This window comes from Mercurialis annua, linkage group LG4 (genome assembly GCF_937616625.2).
Source record: "Mercurialis annua linkage group LG4, ddMerAnnu1.2, whole genome shotgun sequence".
NCBI classification, from domain to species: domain Eukaryota; kingdom Viridiplantae; phylum Streptophyta; class Magnoliopsida; order Malpighiales; family Euphorbiaceae; genus Mercurialis; species Mercurialis annua.
This window is the reverse complement of record NC_065573.1, coordinates 39,527,721-39,549,616: the sequence shown is the minus strand read 5'-3', so window position 1 is coordinate 39,549,616 and position 21,896 is coordinate 39,527,721. Positions and strand designations below refer to the sequence as shown.

The 21,896-nt window shown below is 30.1% G+C and overlaps 2 protein-coding genes across 3 annotated transcripts; both read left to right on the top strand.

Moving 5' to 3' along the window:
• The first annotated feature begins 4,547 nt into the window (after window positions 1-4,547).
• LOC126679369 (probable E3 ubiquitin-protein ligase RHB1A) lies at window positions 4,548-6,990 on the top strand. 2 transcript variants are annotated; one of them, XM_050374385.2, is made up of 5 exons: window positions 4,548-4,734; window positions 4,950-5,056; window positions 5,659-6,091; window positions 6,173-6,282; window positions 6,380-6,990. In XM_050374385.2, exons 2-5 carry the CDS (start codon window positions 4,991-4,993, stop codon window positions 6,404-6,406), a joined length of 636 nt encoding a protein of 211 aa, XP_050230342.1. In that variant the 5' UTR covers window positions 4,548-4,734; window positions 4,950-4,990; the 3' UTR covers window positions 6,407-6,990. The 2 variants fall into 2 exon arrangements, with proteins under 2 accessions (XP_050230342.1, XP_050230341.1); XM_050374384.2 differs by having other exon boundaries at window positions 4,549-4,734; window positions 4,931-5,056.
• A 7,677-nt stretch (window positions 6,991-14,667) lies between these two features.
• Window positions 14,668-21,545, top strand: LOC126677541 (AT-rich interactive domain-containing protein 2-like). The gene is made up of 4 exons (XM_050372215.2): window positions 14,668-14,816; window positions 14,991-15,043; window positions 15,262-16,358; window positions 19,497-21,545. The coding sequence occupies exons 3-4, from the start codon at window positions 15,303-15,305 to the stop codon at window positions 20,394-20,396; spliced, it is 1,956 nt and encodes a 651-aa protein (XP_050228172.1). The 5' UTR covers window positions 14,668-14,816; window positions 14,991-15,043; window positions 15,262-15,302; the 3' UTR covers window positions 20,397-21,545.
• Window positions 21,546-21,896: the final 351 nt, after the last annotated feature.

Here is a 21,896-nt window from a genome sequence, read left to right as displayed (position 1 = left end):
TCGTAGCATCTATTAGATTTAGATTTAGAGTAAAAAAACATACATACTATTTAAATGCTATTTTCTTCATTTTTTTTTTAATAATCTAAATATTAAATCTGAAGGGGAGAAATCTAAGTAGCAAGAAAAGGGAAAATAGAAATGAGACATTAAAAAAATAGTATTTTTTGAAAGCAAAGGACATGAAATGTGGAGAAACAATTTAATAGTAAAGTATTAAATACATTTATAAATATTTAAAATCAGAAAATTATTTAATATATTATATTAAATTGAATTTCTATAAATATTGTTGAAATTTAAATTTAAAAAATATAACATAGTCCAATAAAAATAACAAGATAAAATTTATAATACGTAATTAAAACCGACCAAATTAATTAAATTTTGAAAAAAGAAAAAATTTAAAAGTATACGTGCTTCCTAGAAAGAAACAAATGGAAACAAGTTTGTGTAATATAATGGCGACAGGAAAATGACAAAAGGGAAGGTGTCGCGGAAAGTATTCTAAAACGACATTATAGTGTCGCTAAAAAGGCCAGGCTGGAATTTGGTGTCACGGGAAGAAATTTCTGTCAATGAACAAGTTTTGGTGATGGGAGACCTGTGGAATACGACATTTCTACTCTTTATCTTTTTTACTTGCCGTAGTCAAGTGTCCAAAATTTCAAATCAAACCAAAAGTACATTTGCTAGGATTTTCAGTGTTTTACTAATACTTTAATTATAAAAAAACTTAACCTGATTGAACAGTTTAACTTATTTAGGTCTTTAAAATGTGATTAATTAGTTTAATTTTAATCTTTTTATAGTATATAATTGGAGGAAGAGAGTGCTTGTGCAGAAATTAAACTCACGACTCAATAGTTTATTCTCCGGCAGTTATACAACTTGAACTATAATTCATTGGTAGTTTATTTTTTAATTGCTAAATATGTGTTTAAATTTTTTTATATACATTACATATATATTATTTATTTTATTTATGGAATGGATGACCACACCAATTCTTTACTTTCTTTTTATTATTATTATCAGTACTTGTTTTAGGCAGCTGCTAAAAAGTCAATGCTTTTTGGTCACTTTTTTTGGCTTTTCTTTTTATTGAATTCTATAATTAAGAAGCGTCATTTTAGCTCATTATTTTTTTTTTTCCAAGATAGATTCATAGATGAGATTTAAGTACAAGATGAAAGTTATACACAACCAACCATATAAACTTTCAAAACTCTAATCTACCAACAAAATACATATGGAGCTATAAAAAAACAAGTAAAAGATTAATCGAAAAGGAGTAAATCAAGCCGAATTCCGCAAAACTTAAACACGGCGCTTTGTCCGAGACACGGGGTCTTAATTCATCAAACCCATTCGATTATACCGTGAAACCGCTTGCTCCTTAGCCTCCATCCGCATCTTCAATATGAATCAAACAAGATAGATCTAAAAATAACATTAGAAAGCACCCACACATAATTTAAATCAAAGACAAACAAGAAAAAGACTTCTAATTAAGACCTCAATTTTAGAATTTGAAAAAACCACTAGATAAAATTAGAAAGTTGTTTTCAACCCCAAAAAAACCACTTTCTCTAAGATAATAGTTTTTTCAAAAGATCAAAATTAAAGATTTTATTTTTCTTCCTTTTAAGTTGAAGATCTTAAAACCGCTTAAGGAACCCAACAACCTTAATTGGGTTAAAGATCATTCCAACCATTTAAGAGGAAAGAAACTCATAACTCTAGATATTTGAAGAAAGCACAAGTAAAAACTAGAAGGTGGTTTTCCATCCCCTAAAAAACCACTTTCTTTAAAGAATTGTTCCTTCAAATCACTAGATTATGAAAGATCTACAAATAAGAAGACTTGTTGTAAAATAAACTAACTAAATTTTATTAAGAAGTGAAGGTGAAAAAAGAAAAAGGAGTGGAGGAGGTGGTTTTCCGGCCAAAAGCCAAAACCACCTCCTCAAAACAATGGTTTTTAGTTTTGTGTTTTTAGAGAGAAGGGAGATAATTTTTTTTGAGAGAGAAGGAAACTAATAACTATAACTAATTTTTTGATAATATTTTAGCTCATTATTGGCTACTGCAAGAATATGAATCAAAGGGCCTTCTTTTACCTTTTCCTTTGTTTTGCTTCATTCCATTCCCTTTCCTTTTCTCAAAGTGTTCCATTCCATTTCTTAAAAAAAACAATTTGGCTGAGACCGGAATTTTTTTCCGATATTTTTGTAATTTTAATCGACTTTATATATTTTCAGCTCAATTTTTAAATATTCACATTGATTTTAGTTAGTTTGTCCCGATCGATTTAATAACTTGTGGTAAACCTTAAAATTATCATATACTAATTGGAAAACTAAGCCGAGGTGGCGAGGCCTATTGAACCAGAAAATCCAAACAATTTGAATCTCTTACGATTATAACTAAAATGTTAAAACATTTGCAATTTTAGTTAAATTTCTTATCAACAATTGTCGTGCCGATATAATTTTTAATAGGGTGAAGTCACATGAGATTGGATATACACTATTAAATCAATTTAAGTGAATTTACTAAACTCGATGTAAATGTTTAAATTTTAGGTAAAATATTAAAAAAATTGTTAAAAATACAAAAAGGAAGTTTGAATATTTTAACCACTAACCCCAATTTCATCTTTATCTAAAAAGTAATAATAATTTCACTTTTTAAGCTTTTAATTTTACATACAAAGTATACATTGCATATACATATTAGATACTTTAAAGATGTATCATTGATATAGTATACAAAATGAACTTTTTAAAAATATTAAGTTAAAATATGGAGCATAAGAAAATTTAAAAATTAAAAAAAACTATTTTGAAGAAATTGAACGATTTTAAGTTCTTTTTTATATCTTCTCTAATTTCAAGATCTATCTTGGCCCATTTTTCGCAACCCATTTTTCCTTTGGCCTGGACTGAACGTCTGTCCCATTAGTAGCAGCATGTCTACTGGTCTAGCCTCTGCAGATGCTGGATACTGAATAAGCCCAACAACATTGGATATGGCTGTATCTGATAGAACACAATTTAAATATAAATTTATAAATAACTCATCTATTATGTAAAAGAAAAATTACAGTTTTAGAATAGTACTTAATTTAACAGTACACCCACCGATGAGATATAGCTCAAATGGTAAAAGCGCTGAATATCAAACTGTTAGATCATGTTTTTTCTAAAGGAAAAATGGTAATAATAAATCGGGTGATTACAGTTTTAGAATAGTATTTAATTTAACAGTACACCCATCGATGAGATATAGCTTAAATGGTAGAAGCGCCGAATATCAAACTGTTAGATCGTGTGTTTATATTATTCCACAAACTCTTCCTTCTTTCTAATTATCAAAAAAAAATACACTCAATAATTAGATTAATCAGATTATAAAATTTTAAATATTTTTCTATAGACTCTAATTTAAGCTTGTTATTCTAACATTACCGATTTAAACGACATAATAAAAATCAAATAAGTCAAACTTATTTAGATCATAAATAAATCGATCCATATGAAAAAATACATAAAGGTGGATTAATCAATTTTAACTTGCCGTTTGAAAAGATGTTAAAATCAATTTAATTAATTGTATCAGTGGATTAACTTGTTATATAATATTAACGAGTTATAACTCAAATGCTATATTATTGAACAAAATATTATATAATATTAAAAAAATATTATATAATAAATATATAAAATTAATTAATATTTTAAATTATATGTAAATTTATATCTTAATTTATCATGTAATAGATTTAATAATTCATTATAATATATTTTTACTCTATACAATACATTAAAATATCATATAGAATATAATCTATATGACATGTTTTTTCTGAAAAAAAATTATGACATATTTAATTAGTCAACCAATTTTAAAAAATTATAAAGTGTTAATCCGTTAAATGAACGTGTTGTTTTTAAATTTTAATTTTAATAAAACTATACAACAGTCGTGTTCATATTATTATATTATATTTAAATAGATTAACTAACCTATATTGTCATTTTTTACACTAATTCAAATAATACGAGTTCAGGATGTAATGTAAAAAAAAGATCCTAATGCAATTTTGATTTTGATTTTTAAAACATAAAAAAAGTCTAAACTATTTATTAACAAATCGACACCAGTCGTGTGTTTGTGTTGTATTGTATGTAATGTACAATTTTCAATTTTAGAAATTTGAAAATTAAAAATTGAAAATTAGGTGTACAACTCTAACCAACTTCGTAATTATTTCCTGTATTTTATTATCTTTAGGAATTTCTTCATTTATCCAATGTTTTATTGACGTAAACAACCTATCAAATATATCACATTACTCACAAAAAAACAGTGCATTAACACAAACTTATGCTAAAAATAAATATCATTAACCAAATAAAAATCAATTAAATTTACAAATTTAGCTGAATTTAGAAAGATAATTAGTAGTCATGATTAGTAAAAGATTAAAATTAAGTACTTAAATTAAAAACTGAATAATTAACAAAATAGAGTCTTCCTTTTTCAGTTAAAGTCATTCTCTTTGCACGCAATACAACGCCTCCTCTCTCTTTATTTTGTTCTCTCAAAGAGAATTGAAACGTTTTTTTCAGCTTGAAATTGAAATTATTCATCAATCAATTTTATTTTTATTCATTTGAATTCAGTTTAGTCCAGTTCAAATTCTTCATCATATTTCAATCAAATCAGGTATTGTTGCAGCTTTGATTATTTATTTATGAGCTTAAGCAGATAAGATTTTATGTTAAGTTTTTTTAATCAGTTTTTAGTTTTGATTGATTGCTTGTGATTTTGCACTAGGGTTTGTGTAATCTTTAATGGTTTTTTTATTGGATTATGCTAATTGAGTTGTTTAATTTTGATTGTTTTTAATTGTAATTTACAGGTAGTTGTTTATGATGCAGAGACAAGAATGAGTTACTGGAGATAAAGTAGAAAGAAAATAATGGGAGGTTGCTGTTGCTGTTCTTCTAAGGGAACTGAGATTAATAGTGCACCTGCTTATTATTATGTTAGTATAAACCCTATTGTGTAAATGCTTGTGTTTTTTAGTTTTGTCACGCAGCACGGACACGGATACCGAAAAACGGGACACTCGTGTTAATTTAAGGTCCTGTTGTTAAAATTGAAGTTTGGTGTCCGAAACGGAAGTTTATGACATGTTGTTTGAATGAAGTGTTTGTGCTGCTTAGTTTATAGCATGTGTTTATTATAGAGAAGTATCTTTCTGGGGTTATTTATTGTTTATTTCCTTTGATTATTTGTATTACTGTGTTGAGCTAGTTGGTGGTGATTGGAGAGCTATGATCAAACTAATTGAGCATATATGTTTGTTTAGTCTATTAGATTTAAAGGTAATGTGGCTGATTAAGTTCTATGTAGACAATTAGACTTGGTGAGTTGATGATCAATTTCATGCAAGGAAAGCTATGGCATGCTTGTTAGTCGGTCCGCTGTCTATGTTTTTATTAAATTATTTTGGTTATATGGTTTGTCCATTACGTGTTATGCTCTGTACCATGTGTTCAATTGCTTACAATCGCCCTCCGATGGGTAATTAATTATTATTTTTATTGTAATCGTCACTTATGGAACCCGCTACTCTTTCTGCAGTATCCCAGAGCGGCAGAAGAACATCTCCCGCTATCATCTCGCCAGAGTGCTGTCGGCTTCCTGTCGAGAGGACTCTTGGTTGATACAAATCTCGACACTTCAGTCCCTGATGCATATAGGCCACCACCTCCTCCTATCCCATTTGATGTGGTTATAGGACATCCCCAGATTCCGCAAGGGGATCAGGAAAGTTCCAGTCTAAAAAATGATCGAACAGCGGAAACAACAAATTCTGGTTCTGTTCAAGAAACAGCTGACATCAATACTCGAGTAACTTCAGTTAAGTGTGAGGATATGAAGGAGTCAGACACCAAGGCACAAACTAAGTTAGAACTTTATTCAGAAAAGGAGCTAGGAGTTGAGGTCTCAAAGCCGGTTGAATCTCTTGTTTCTGCAACAGAGGAGGAGGATTGCTGTCCCACCTGTCTGGAAGGTAAGGTTACCATTTTCTTTCCTCCATTGCAATTTGTGCGCATCTTAGGTAAATAATCTCTTCATGTTTGTGCGTCTGCAGAATATGATGCAGAGAATCCAAAAATTACCACATTATGCGAGCACCATTTTCACCTATCATGCATTCTTGAATGGATGGAAAGAAGTGACAATTGTCCCGTTTGTGATAAGGTTTGCCTCATAAAACTCTTTCACGTGTCATCTGTTTTGTTTAAGATCTTCCATTGACATTGACGGTAACAGCATTGTATGCTTTTTGATGATGCAGGAAATGATAATTGACCCTCCCATTTAGCGGTTAAGCAGAAACGTCAACCTTGGTCAAGTTCTTAGCTGTTTGAATTTAAGTATGAGATGCAAAATTTAGAAATCCACCGTCTTTTAAGTTCTTTTGCATACACAGTTCTGTGGTCGCCACAGATTTAGCTGCAGTTTCTTTTACTTTTTGAAGAGTCGGTGCCGTGTCAATGCATGATGTCTATGTGCCTTCAGCCTGCAAATACAAGAAGAAACAAACTAGGAAAAAAAATATCGGAATGGGATTCTTGTCCGCTGGTTCCGATGTTTGTTTCAACATAGTGCAGGTGATATAATACCTATATATTCATGCTAATCACGTTCCTTTGTCTCTCTTAGCGTACTTTTTCTGCAATCTGCAAATCAAATACCTTTGATAGTTTTTCTTTTTTCTTTTATCTTTTTAAGTAGCTGTGTAAATCACATATGCCTGGTGATTGCTGTTTTTATTTGTTAGCTTGGCCGCTTATGCGGTCAATGTAAGCAAGGGTGAAAAGAACGGAATTTTTTGGATGGTTATGTAAATAATACTCGTCGAATTTTTACATTTAAGTTTGTTTTTGTTGATACTCGTTTTGGTTATATGGTCCCTATTCTTTTTCCGATCCTCAACTTTGTGTTTTTCTTCAATCGAGTTCTTTTTTTCAAGGGTTTAGCCTATTTTCTTTTGTTTTTTTTATGTGATTCCCACTTTTTTAGAGGCCTTTGGTTTTGTGTGGCAGTGACTTGATTTCCAATTTATCTTGAAACTCAGACTGTTCGTATCTGAAAAAGTAAATTTTGCTGGAGCTGTCCATGGAATCAGTTAGGCCTGTCTGTTCCTAAGCTTAGCAAGGGTTGTAATTGTAAATGAATTATTGTGAGTTATTTGAAATTCGGTGCAAATGAAGTTCGAGTTATTTTCGTGGCTAAACTTTTAAACTCTGCGAGTAAGAATATGCCCAATATTATTTTGGAGATCATATAATAAAGGCTTAATGGCAAAAAAAACCCAAACCTTTACGACTTGTTGCAATTATATCCAAACCTTTTAATTTTTGCAATAATATCCAAATTGTATTATTTTGTTGCAATAATATCCAAATTGCACTTTTTATGTGATTTTTTTTGAGTTTTTTGCCATTTTTTGGGACTTTTACTATATTATTATACATCAAAACATAATAATAGCCTAATATCTTAATTGAAAACAACAAGTTTAGCCATCAATTTGACTATTATTGCTATAAAAAATGCAATTTGGATATTATTGCAATAAAAAAAATACAATTTGGATAGTATTGCAAAAATTAAAAGGTTTGGATATAATTGCAACAAGTCGTAAAGGTTTGGGTTTTTTTTACCATTAGGCCTATAATAAATCTAAAACTAAAAATTACATATTTGCTTTGTTAGAATTTTACAGTCGATTCAATCCCTTCTATATTTATAAAATAAAATTTTAGGGAGGACAAAATAAATTTATATTAAGAAAGATAAAAATAAAGAATGTAATACTTAATCAATGAACTATTAAAGAAAATAAAGCTAAAGCAAAAAGTTATATTATATATTTTTTTTATCAAATAATTTTATTTTTAATGTTAAAGCATCATATTTAATGTTGAAACGTATAATATTGATATCCTTACTAAAATATGGAGTCTTAATTTTATAATGATTAGTAAAATAAGAAAAAACATTAAACAAAAAGTAATAAAATTGAGGTTGTCTACTGTCAACGGTAGAAATAATAATTAAAAATAATTTATTTACTGTTGATGGTAGCCATAAAAATAAAAAGAAATGGTAAAACTTTAGATGGCTAGGATTATTTTATGAGCAAAAGCACATGTAGGAATCCGTAAAAATCAAACAACCAAGCTGCATTGAACAAGATAGCAAGGAAAATTATATAACACAACCGTTGCGTTATGTTATTCGTGCAACAAACAAATAATGTGTTAGTCATGTTAAAAATTGAATGATAGAAGCAATAAGTAATAATTAAAAATATTTCTATCGCAAATGCTCATTAATTTGTTGTAAAAATGACATGGCGCAACAGTTATATGGGATAAACACTCGAATAACAATAATAGGTCAATCATTAGAAGAAAATAGTTTAGTTCGGTTTGGATATTTTTTAAACTAAAAAACCAAATCAATAATTAAAATATTACTATAAATACTTCGAAAAAAAGAATACTATAAATACATGCATATATACTTTTGTTAATAATATATATATAAAAATAGGTTACCATATAGATAGAGTATCGTTTAATAATAAAAAAATTATAAATAATAATTATAATGTTTTATTCATAACAATCTATAATCTATAACATATATAAAAGTGTATTAGCGGGGGGAACACTTCCATTTATGACAAAAATATCCTCATCCATGGACAAAAATACCGTCTATACATTTTCCTAATCCTAATCGTGGATTGAGTTGTTGATGCACTTTCCATATTTACTACTCTAAGAAGACCTAAACATACAAGAACACTTATACTTAACAAATGCAAAGTTGATATTCCTAATTCTATAAAGATTATATATTAAAAAAAAGTCGAACTAGATAGTATTTCTAATACATATTAGTATTCCTAATCATGATAGGATTGCACAAATACACCATTGTGGCTATAAAAGTATAATGAATTTCATTAAACATTGAGTAATCATGTTATAAATAATATTCATGTCAAAGCTCTGATATTTTCTTTCCTTTGCTGCTTTATTCCAATTCTATTTTCATATTTTGTCTTTTAAACTAAAACTCGAAAACCAATAAATTTTTATATATTTATTAGTTAATTACTTTAAAAAATAATATGGGTTTGCTTCAACAATATCAAAAGAAGTAGTCTATCAACACTGTGATAGCTCGAATCGAGTCGATATTAGTTAATATTAAAGAGCCCATAATACAATCTGTTTTTTTTATTAAAAAATGCAAAGATTAGTTTGAAAGAGGCAAAACTTAAACGATTACTAATGGATGGCTAAAGCAAAATTTACATATGTAAATAGAACAATTATAACCACCAAATATTACATTTCGGAAATAATGCATGTTAATAAATGAGAAATCTAATAACATCAAATCACAAAAAAAAAATATAACATGATAGCTTATTAGCTATAATAGGGTGTTTTTATATAGGCGTAATGACCTAATAGGGCCAAACGTTTAGCGAAAGTTTCCATTATATCCAAACGTTTTAATCGTCTCGATAATGTACAAACCTATATGATAACGTTTTAAAACTGTCTAACCCTCAAAATTGATGATATGTTGCTTAGGTGGCAATGTCGTGCGTGCCACGTCATAATATAATTTTGGACATTATGGAGATTTTTACAAAACGTTTAGACATTATGGAGATTTTTACTAAACGTTTAGTCTTGCTAAGGTTTAATTTTTATCAATTTGGCAACCATCGACACGTTACCTAAGTGACACATCAGCACAAGCACACTCCATTTAGGAGTTAGACATTTTTAAAACGTTATCATATATGTTTCGATATTATCGAGACGATTTAAACGTTTGAACTTAATGGAGATTTTTCCTAAACGTTTGTAAATAGAACAATTGAAATCATCAAATATTTACATTTCGGAAACAATGCATGTTAATAGATGAGAGATTTAATAACATCAAAATCACAATAAAAATAAAAATAACATGATAGCTTATTAGCTAATAGGGCATTTTTTTATATATTAGCTTATTTATATTTAAATATTAATATAAAATAAAAATATATAATTAAGTGATGTTTAATGTAAAATTTAAAAACCACGTACAGCGCACGTGTTGAAAAAAACTAGTTTTTTAAAAAATGTAATAACCTTCATATTTAATGTAGGCTAAATCATTGAAACACGATTTATTTTTTTATTTTTTTTATTTATGGCCGAAACTTTAAAAATTGTCAATTTCAGCCAATTACTCAATTTGCAGTTTCAATAACTATTTGTTTTAATTGGAGCGAAAAATATTCAAATATGCTTTCCATGTTTGAGATTTTTGATGGTAAAAGAGCATATTGGAATAATATAAAGGGTATATTAAAATTTTTTCTCCACTCTAATATGAACGAATGACTATAATTGAAACTTTTGGCTCAAATTGACGATTTTTTCAATACTCTTTCTTTTAAAAAATACGAGTAGATAGATATACAATAATTATTGTGTTAATTATAAATTAATTCACGAATTTTAGTGTGATTTGCAGTATAATATAAATTTTAAAATTTGGTAATGTCGTTCATCAACTTTCATTTTTTGGAAAATCAGAACACTAGGCTAAAAAAATGCATCCATGTCAATATTTTTATTGTTGTATGATTGGTCGGTGTTCCAATTTATCAAAACATGAAAGCTGGTAATTAATATTGTGAATTTCAAAGTTCATGATGTAATTATAAATCACATTAAAAATTGTAATCTAATTTGCAATTAATCCATAATGATTAGTAATTCAGGTAGAGAGGACATTCGTACTAAAAATAAAGAGTAGAATATGAAATGGATGCCTTAACAAATGAGCAATTAAACTTGTTAATCTAAAAGGAACACAATAATGTATTAATATGAATATCTGACCTGTGAGTTATAGTTTAAACAGAATTAGTGCTGAATATCATTCACTCAAGATTATAAGTTTAATAAACGTTTCCTGATAATCAAAAACTATAATATCTAATACTAAGAGATTGCATGAATTAAATTTAATAGGAGAAGAACAAAAGATCATTTTACCTCCTCATGTTGCTCAAAGTATCAAAAGAAGTCAATATTAGCAAAGCCACGTCTTGACAAAACCAGATCAAAAACCCCCTTCTGACAAAAACCAGTGAGCGAGTTTCATAGTAAATCATAATTTACTATAATTAATCATAATTAAATACTAATTAATCATAAGTAAACCAAATTAATTAAGGACGACCTTTTCTAAATTAAACATATACTAAATTCTATTTTTTTTCTCCGTCTCAACTGTCACTATCTCCAACCAAAACGACTGCCCTAAACCAAAAAACCCATTGTTTTTGTTCTTTTGCACGGTCACCACCCAACACTTTTCGCCGCCGCCCGCCGCCGGCAGATATGCTCCTCGGGCGAGGAGCAGATTTGCTACTCCTCCTCGCCCGAGGAGCAAATCTGCTGCTTTTCCTCGCCCGAGGGGCTGTTGCTCCTGAAAATTGAAAACAAAATACAAAAACGTTGCCGAAATTGTTGTCGGAGTAGAGGTTGATATTTAAACTGTAAAAATTATGAGGATATAATTAAATTTAAACAATATCAAATATCAATTTATTAAATGAAAAAAAAAATATCAAAGACCATTATATACTTTTTTCTATGCAAAAGTGGAGAGCGTGTTACGTTTTATTAGTTATATATTTTTTGCTAATTTTAACTTTTTTTATATTTCAATGCACATTGAGGGATTGGGGTGGTAAAATGATCCTTGTTTCAATAGAAGATAAAGGGAAGGTAACACGACGGAAGTTGATTTTTTTTGTTTAGATAATATAATTAATAAGAAGAAAAATAAAAAAACAAGGTGAATCATTTACATGAGTTGAAATTAATTACACGCTATATTTTATAATGTAGATATATTCAACTCCAATTAAATAAATATTTTTTATTCTTATTAAATTTTAATAATGTCAAAACATACCCTTAAAAATGTGATATGATGTTTTTTTTTATGAACAAATTATTTAGAGATCCCTGAGGTATATTATAATTAACAGATTGGTACCACTTGTTTCAAAGTCTATTTAATGATCCTTCTGTTTTAATTCTGTTAACTGAGAGATCCTTCTGTTAATTTGAGGGATCAAATCGTTTAAGGGATTGAAACTCGGGTATTAAATTGTTTAAAAGTGAGGGACCAAATCGTTTAAAAGTAAGTATCGAAATTAATGGAGGGATCCAATAATTAATAAAATTAAAATTAAAAAACTATTAAATAGACTTTTAAAATAAGAGGTACCAAATTATTAGTTATGATATACTTCACAAATGTTAGTGTAATTTGTTCTTTCTTTATTGAGGAAATCTTCTCTCCACGTAAGGGCACCAAGTAGCAATAGTTGCCTCGCTTGTTGATAAGTATGAATCTAAATAATTGGAGTTAAGTTCAATCTCGGAGTAGTCGAGTTGTCCCTCTTTTATTTTTTTAAATTCTTCAATTCAACCTTAAATCAAATTCGAAACAGTTGCATTTATAAAAAATATAAAAATTAAAAAATTAAACCCGATGATCTAACATACAACAGACTATTATATTAATATACATTATCTGATTTGCAAATCTATCTAAAAAACAAAAATTAAATTATAATTTTTTTTTCTAATCAAGTTCCGCCTTTGATCAAATTTCTTCAACACCCGCTATCTGATTTTTGAAAATAAAAACTACCGCCATAACGAGTTGTCTCTCATGCTTGAGCTTATTTGAATCATTTTAAAAATATTGAAAATACCGATTATTATGTTTTTGTACATTAGAATATCTCTAACCCAAAAATTCAAGATAGTGTAAAATTCACACTATCTTAGATTTTCTACAGTATACTTCCTATAACCCATTATCTCATCTGTCACACAAAAAAATATTTTTTATATATTTTTTTTATTCGTTAGACTGTTTTTTTAAGTTTGAGGAGTATATAACACATCAACTTTTCATTAAACTCATCTTTATTATACAATTTCTATTAATGGTTGGATTTTAAAAAGTAAACTAACAAGAGATGCACTTACATACTAGTACTTTTATTCATAAAAAATAACATACTAGTACTTTTGTTTTTATAAAAAACATATTATATTCATATTTGATTCTTTTTAAATTACATATAAATAATTACATATTAATTATAAATTATTTTAAAAAATATATTATAAATTATTCAAAATATGACATTAAAAATATTAAATTATATATATTTTTATTTTTAAAATCATAATATATTACAATAATAAAAAGAATTAATAATAAAAAAAATATTTATAAAAGAAACACATAAAATCATAATTTTTTAATGAAACTTCTACATGGATGAATTCATTGTCAGACAAAAACACTAAATTTTGAAGAAAAAAAAAACTACTACAAATTTTCATTTTTCTGAAATGGTGCCAAATATGTTCGACCAAGTCTGATCGGAGACAATTGTGTACTTTGCGATCACGTAGTTTCGCATTTCTCTGATGTTGAAAGTCTTGGATAGATCCTTGGCCTACGAGTATTAGCATTTCTACTTCGTCGTCATTCCAATTTCTTATTGCATCTTTTTCATCCTCCACAATCATATTAGGCATGTATATATTATATTTTTCAGTTTGTCTATATACCAAAAACGAACATGACCACGTACTATTTTCCATCGAGATTGGAGTACATCGAAAGCTCTCTCGACATCCTTTCTTGCAGACTCTTACATTTGTTTAAATTTAATCCTTTTTAAATCTGTTGGATATGCAAAACTCTTAATAAATATTACCCATTGTAAATAGATTTCATCAGCCATATAATACGCCTTTGAATATTGTGTTCAATTTACTGTGAATAATTTTTTTTTATGTGACAAAAAAAGTAGGACGAGAGACTATTATATGAGTGTGAACATCGTTCGGTTTAATTAGTTGGAAACCTAGCAAAACCAACCAACCAAAGTTTGGAATTTTGTTAACCCAAACCGCACCTTTTGGGTTATGCGGTTAGCTAGGTTCGCAAGTAATTCCGTGACACGACCCATTTATTTTGTATCATAAACAGATTGACACGGTTCTGACACGAACCTGCTAATCTTCAACTCGAATTCGCTAAATTTATGTGTTAGGCGAATCATGTTATCGTGCTTCCAAAATGCCTAAACCGCACCACAAACCGAACACCAAATTTTACCTAAATAAACGGAGCCAAAAAACAAACTCTTGTTCAGTGTAGTTTAATATTTTAATACGATTTTGTTTCCGCTCACCCCTGGTATTATATAAAGACTCAAGGTATATTCACAAACTTAACCAATTCAATATATATTCAAAAGCTCTCAAATCGCACAATTCTAATTTAGGCATCAGATCACCACCATCGACTAATAATTCTATATTTTTTCTGATTTACAAGGTTTCTTTCAAAAAACTTCCGGATATAATAATACTAATTTAAGTATCAGAGTGCTCATCGAATCATCAGCGTCTTACAAGTAATCAATCTTATTTTAATTTATAGGTATCCCCAAAAAGGTCAAGTTCTATATAAAAAAAAATCAAAATCAATTAGATTTGAATTGAGAAAATAGGTTAATTACCATCCATAATCCCCAATCTTCCTTTCACCCTTTGAGACCCTAATCATAAAAATTCCATTTTTATTGCCTAAAGGTATAGTTCAATTAGATCCCTTTCAATATTTCTTTTCAATTTCTGCTCCTAATTATTTTTTTTAAGAATCCAAAATTTCTCTATTCTTAATTTTTTAGGGTTTATCCTTAATTTAGGGTTATTCTTCCTCTTTTTATTTTTAGCTTTATTTTCATGAATTTGGTGAATTTTCAGGTAAAGGAACATAACCCAGAAGACCAAATTCATTTTAAGACACAAAGAATGAGGTAAGAATCTCTTTTTTTTTTAAAAAAAAAAGCTGCCAACTTTGTTAAGCTTTTTATAGTAGCATGCAATATTAACTCGATTTCAAGCTTCATATCAATTCATTTTTATGTGGTACTTTCTTATTCTTATTTTTTTAAATATAACAGCTTGTTGAAACAGCTTCAAAAATTATAATTTTCTGATATTTTTTCTGGTTTTTTTATGTGTGATTGCAAAGGACATTGAGCTGAGATGAAAATAATATTACAATAGAGGTTCATGGCAGGATGGTCAATGCTGAGAAATGGTTCTTTAGATTGTATCGATGTAATTAACGAAAATAAGGATAGTATTTGTCGTCCTGATGTGAATTCTTCTGTGAAGGATCATAAAGCTCTAGACGAGTCTAATGATGATAACGAAGCGATATTAAGTTGCCTGTTTGATCAGGTTCTTTCAGTTTTAGCTGATGAGGCTGCTTCTAGGGGATGCTATAGGCCTATTCCAGCTATGCTTGGTGATGGGAAATCACTGGACTTGTTAGAACTTTTTCGGGTGGTGAAAAAGAGAGGCGGGTTTGATTTGGTGAATGGATTTTGGAGCTTTGTGGTTAAAGAGCTAGGTTTGGATGTTCAAGCTTCAGCTTCAATTAAATTAGTTTACTTTCAGTACTTGTATGAGTTGGAAAGATGGTTGAGGAAGAGAAGCAGCAGCAATGGAAAATCAGGAAATAGGCAGGGCCGGCCTGGTGGAAATCTAGAGGCGGAGTTTAAAAGATTGTTGTTATATGGATTTAGAATGGGTAAAGATAAAAAAAATAAGAAAAAGAAGATACATATGGTTACGGATGTTGTGAAGAGTAAATTAAGTCCGGTAGATACTATAGATGTGGATAGAAAATGCAACGGTATTGGTAGTAAGCATACTGATGATGACGAAAAATTTCATGATTATAACGACAAATGCAAGGGGAAGGCTCTGGATATACATGTGCATCCTCCCTGTATCCGAGCATTAGGGGACGAGAACCGCTGTCTTGAGAAATGTTCTAATAACAATGCTATTAATGATGACGATGTTGTAATCTTGGACACGATAATTGGTAAGAAATTGTTCAGTTCACGGAAAAGAAAACGAGAGTCAGTATCAAGAATGCTGAACTGGGTGAACCAAATTGCAAAATGTCCTGATCACCCTTCGATTGGGGAAATACCGTCATTGTCAGAGTTGAAAGATCACAAAGGCGACGAATTGTGGGCCCTAGCCATTGGAGCAAGGGATGCTCTTTTGAAAAAAAGGCAGGTTCATATAAGCTCCAAACAGTCTCTGCTGCAGGTAAATCTCATATAATGTCTTATTTTTGTTTCCTTCTTTACTAAAAGTAACCTGAATTAGTATGACTAATGGATTCAAATCTTCCAAATGGGCATACAATTTTGACATGCTACTGTAGATGGTTGATTTGATGTATTACGATAAAACACATACTTCATCGTTGATAATGATTATAGGCTAACTTGCTAGCAGATTCATTAAATGTAGAGGCTAGAGCACGGTGATGGCCATTGCTAAACATGCATGTTAAACACATTTTAGAAATGTGTGGCAATACATTAATTTTCCGCACGTCTTACGGATTTTTTTAATTTCCACACCGTTGAATCCTACATTCTCATATAAAATTGAACTTATATTGGATTTAAATAAATGAAATTTATGAAGAAACAATGCCTCGTTTAAGTTTGATATTTTGTAGGCTTATTGCCAATACGGTTAGATGGATGATTATGCAATCACCTCTACTCAACCTAGTTTTAGTTCTCATCTACTCCGAGTTAGCTAATAGAGATTTTCCTCTATTTAAATTAGTGTAGGTTTAAATACAAAGTGGGATCTAATTGTTTTAGACTTGCATGGATTGGGTTTAATACAAGGGGAAGGGAAGGTAATATGAGGGGAATTATATATTTTTTTGTTTGGACAAACTATTTAATTAGAAAGGGAAGGGAAAGGAAGATGAATCATTCCCCTTCATTCACCTTCCAGGAGTTGAAATCAATTACTACCCATTTTGGGTGTAGACAAATTCAACTCCAATTAAAAACATAAAATTTATATGATAAATGTATTTTTCGTCTTTATAAAATTTCAATAATTTTTAATTTATTCTTATACATATTCACATCATATTAAAAAAATTAGTATTGATTTTTTTTATCTTTTATATTATATCTGTTTAAACATTTTAATAATTATTTTTTATATCTTAATAATTTTTTTATTTTCAATAATTATTAAAATAATTTTTTTTTTCATATTTTTTTTATTAATTAATAGGATTTTTTTTTTGAGATAATGTAATAAAAATTCACCAACTTTAAACATTTTGCCATTTTAATCACATTGTTTAAAAATCGTCATTTTCATACGCTAACTATCAATTTTTTCAAATTCATACACCGTTTTAAAATTTGGTGAAGATCCCTGGCGTGTCGCTATCTGATTCGTTTTACATGTCACATCTAGATGCCATCTCAGCGATTTTCACCGGATTTTCACTCGGTGTATTGATTTGAAAAAGAATTGATAGTTGACGCTCATTGTTATGAACTTAATTTTATTAAATTTATCAATGGTTGGTTAGTTTTCTATAGAACTATTAAAGAAAATTAAAAAATATATGATAAATCTTGAAAAATATATTTACCAATTAAAAATTATTATTTCTTTCTTTTTATTTGTTCAAATAAAAATTATATACATTCTCCTCCTTCACCATTCCAATTATGTTAGCTATCCAGACACTATTAAATTTTGATTTTAACTTCCCTTTCCTTCCCCTCCATTCCCTTCTCTTTATATTATCTTCCTCTTTCTACCCCCTATCCATGCATAGCGTTAGGGTGGTTTGGATAAGGGTGGATTTGGATTTGATCCAAATCCTTTATTTGGATTGTAGAATTTGTTGGATTTGTATTTGAGTATCCATGCAAAGCGTTAGTGTGGTTTGGATAAGGGTGTATTTGGATTTGATCCAAATCCTTTATTTGGATTGTAGAATTTGTTGGATTTGGATTTGAGTCAAATCCAACTCAATTTTCATTTTTACACATTCAAAATTGAGGATTTGAAATGACTTCTACGTTGTATGTATTTCAAATTCTAATTCATTACCTTTATTGTTTCCAAAACCACTCGATTCAACTAGTTCGATTGAAAATCGACATATGATCCGACTCGGGAGGAGAAAAAATTGAAATTTTCAATAATATCAATTTGCAAAGAAAAATGATTTTTTATATTCACAACTTTGACTATTTTGTCAAATATATCCCTAAAGTATAATTTGGACATTGTGGTTCATCAATTTTACAAATCGGAACAAATATATCCCAACTCTCAATTTAAACCTATTTTCGGGCACATAATTCTCATTTTAAACCTAAATTTCTCCTCATGAACTGAAATTAAAGATCAAAATAATTATTTATAGAATCAAAAACTTACAAAAATAAATTTTAAAGATAGTTATAATTTATATTTCCCAATTTACAAAATTGACGGATAAAAATGTCAAAATTGTGTTTTAGGGATATATTTGACAAAATGAACAATGTTGTGGATGTAAAGAATCATTGTACCTATTTGTAAATAAAAGCCTAATCTTTCGCCTTTTTAGCATTTTAAGCACAACATATAAAAGTTGGCACCCCACAGCCACACCAAAAGCATTTTTCCTTCACCAAATGACGTTTTTTTGGCAGTTATATAATGAACAAACCGATGCCGGGTTATGGCTTCGAGCCAAAAATGTCAAAAAAATGAAAGGTTGGGCGATCGGTTGCCGAAGTTTAAAAGACACGCTTAATCGCTAAAAAGGTGAAAGTGGGCTTTTATTTGCAAATAATCCTTCTTTTTAAATCACTGTTTTCATAGCTGAAGACTGGTCATATTGGATCCAGCTCTCTTGCCAATCTCCTCTTGCTTAAATGTGTTTGATTTTTTGATACATCCGTTGGTGTGCTTATGAATTGCTTTTCACATAACTTAACTTTATCAGTGCTTTTTCCATTTCTTTACAAGTAATCCATTTATTGCTTCATGTGTTCGTCTTCTTTTTGAGCATGTTGTTCCATCACCGCCTAAAATTTTCTGCTGTTTCAGGTTAAATTTTGGTCTTATAGAACCTATTTGGCAACTTATATCTTAAATTCAGATTTCGTGTAAGGTTTCTCAGTTTTGTCTATCCGGTTTTACGCCTGTGATGGACACTATTCTCATTTTAGTGCATAGCCTAGTAACTGTAAACCTATAACCATGGATTTTTTTTTGGTATCATCCTTTAGTTTGCACATTAGTAATCCATACATGTCCTAACACATTTATATCTATGAGTTTGGATATTTTTAGTAAGTAACATAATAAGCTATTGCTACTATGCTTATTCTTTATTAAACAATTTAAACCCTACAGAACAATCACAAGATGCATCCATCCATGTATGAGGATGTTATTCCTCTCAATGAACCTTCTGCGGAGATGTTAAGAAGCAGTGAGCGGCTCCCTGCTTTAATAAAATCCCGTACCTGCTCTTGTTGCAATTCATCACGTTCAGCCCCTAAAACTCAATTGACAAGTCCTCCCAAGACTCGGATTAATGATGCATTCAAGGAGTCAACGGTTCTGGCTGATGATTTATCTGCTGTGACTACAACACTCGGGCCACTTTCGGATGAACACGTCCATAGGCATGTTTTTGTGGGTCGCCGTTTTCAAGCTGAAGTCCCTGAATGGACTGGCTCGGTTTGCGAGAGCGATTCTAAATGGTTAGGCACGAAGGTATGGCCTTTGGAATATGGAGAGCACAATGTCCACATTGAAGCAGATTCTATAGGAAAGGGAAGACCCGATATCTGTGATTGTGACCTTCCTGGTTCGGTTGAATGTGTGAGATTTCACATTGCTGAAAACAGGGTAAAGTTGAAAATTGAACTAGGCTCTATGTTCTATCATTGGAAATTTGATCGCATGGGCGAAGAAATCTCACTTAGATGGACTGTTGAGGAAGAGAAGAGGTTTAAGGATGTGGTGAGGTGTAATCTCCCATCTCTGGATAGGTCATTCTGGGATAACTCACGTAAGTATTTTCATAGAAAGACAAAGGAAGATTTGGTGAGTTATTACTTCAATGTATTTCTTGTTCAGCGCAGAAGTTATCAGAACCGCGTAACACCAAAACACATTGATAGTGATGATGATGAATCAGAATTTGGATCTTTAAGTGACACTTACGGTCATAGAGCACTCAAGGTTGTTCATGGCACAAATATGCTGACATGTGTAGAGAATAAACAGTGCAGTGATTTCGAGTAGTCGGAAATTCACATCGAGTATTAGTCACACTTTTATTTAAAACTCGACTTTTTGACGGTTTTCCATCTCTTTTTGCCGAAGTTCAAAACTGTTCTTTTCTTACATGTTCAGCATCCTTAATGCTGCTGAAAGTTTTGATGGGATGAGTCGATGACCTTTGAGATGATGCAGTTTTAAAAAGATGAAGCGTGGTGGTGGACGCAGCCCGTGGGGGGTTTATGTAGCTCGGATAGGAATAGAGTTTGCAGTGTCCCGAAATTCTCTCCTTTCTTATCAATGGGGCGATCTTCTTGTTCAGCGTCAGGCTGAGATGTAGAGTGTTGTACAATGTGCTGCACCTTGCCTGAAGGGGGAAGAACGAATTAAATATCAATTTGCCTCCTTAACTTATACGTGATGAGCAATCAGCGCTAAAATTTATTTTATCAATTAGACCAAATTATGATCAATTAATCCAATTTTTTTGGTTAATTAGCCCTTACAGTTGGTTTTCAAAATTGATATATTTGGTCTAATTGATAAGTAATGAATAGTTGATAAAAAGGATAATTTTGATGTTATTTGTTCATCCTATGCAAGTTCAGAGGCAAATTGACACTGAAGTTGGAAAAAAATGGTAGAGATGAGACGGTATTGTTGGAGCTAAAGCTTTTGTAGTTCTTTTGTTTCAAGAATTTCTGTTATGTGTTGCATGCTGCCATTGCCATTTTATTACAGCACATTTCGAGGTCTTGATTTTGGGATTTGGCAATGGCGATTTTGCTTCCCTCGTTCAATATTTGTGTATCAGTTTTTTGTTTTGCTGAAGGATCTGGATGAAGATCAGTATTCATAAGAACAGTTATGTTTGTTTGTAATGAACTCTCAATCTGAAAGCAATCCATATTCTTTAGCAAAACTATGCAGGTCACTCTCTATAAGGTAACAAACCAGGAACTGATTTTACAGTTAGCAGCAAGTCTGATAGCTCCAGCTTGTTGGTTGGATCCGGTCTGTTGACCCTGGTTAGAAGGTTTGCTTTCTTTGCCTTATAAGGTCTGTCTACGCTCCACTAAGCGACCAACGTAAGTGGAAAGATCCTCTTGAAAAGCATATGGGATGCAGTCGAAATAGAATTATCTTCAAGAATTAAGTGTTTGTTAAGCTTAATATATTTAGTTTTCCGGAAATATTCTCAGATGCTCTTAGATCGAGAGGTTGAGGTGGCATATCATAAGGAGTAGTTAGTTTCGAGAAAAAAGCCGAAGTTAAGAAGAGAGAGAATTACTCGATTAAGAAGTTTAGTGACATTCTATCGCTTGATTTTCCTACTTTAAAGCATGCTATAATTTAAAATTGTACTCTTAACGTTTTTGCATCTCGCTCTCGCGTGTTTTACTAAAAAAAACAGTTCCAACGATATCTTAAACATAGTTTGTGATCGTTGTCAAAATAATTTCAAGCAGTTTTTATAATAAATCGATGGTTTTCTAAAAATAACTTTTAAAAGAAGAAGTTTGA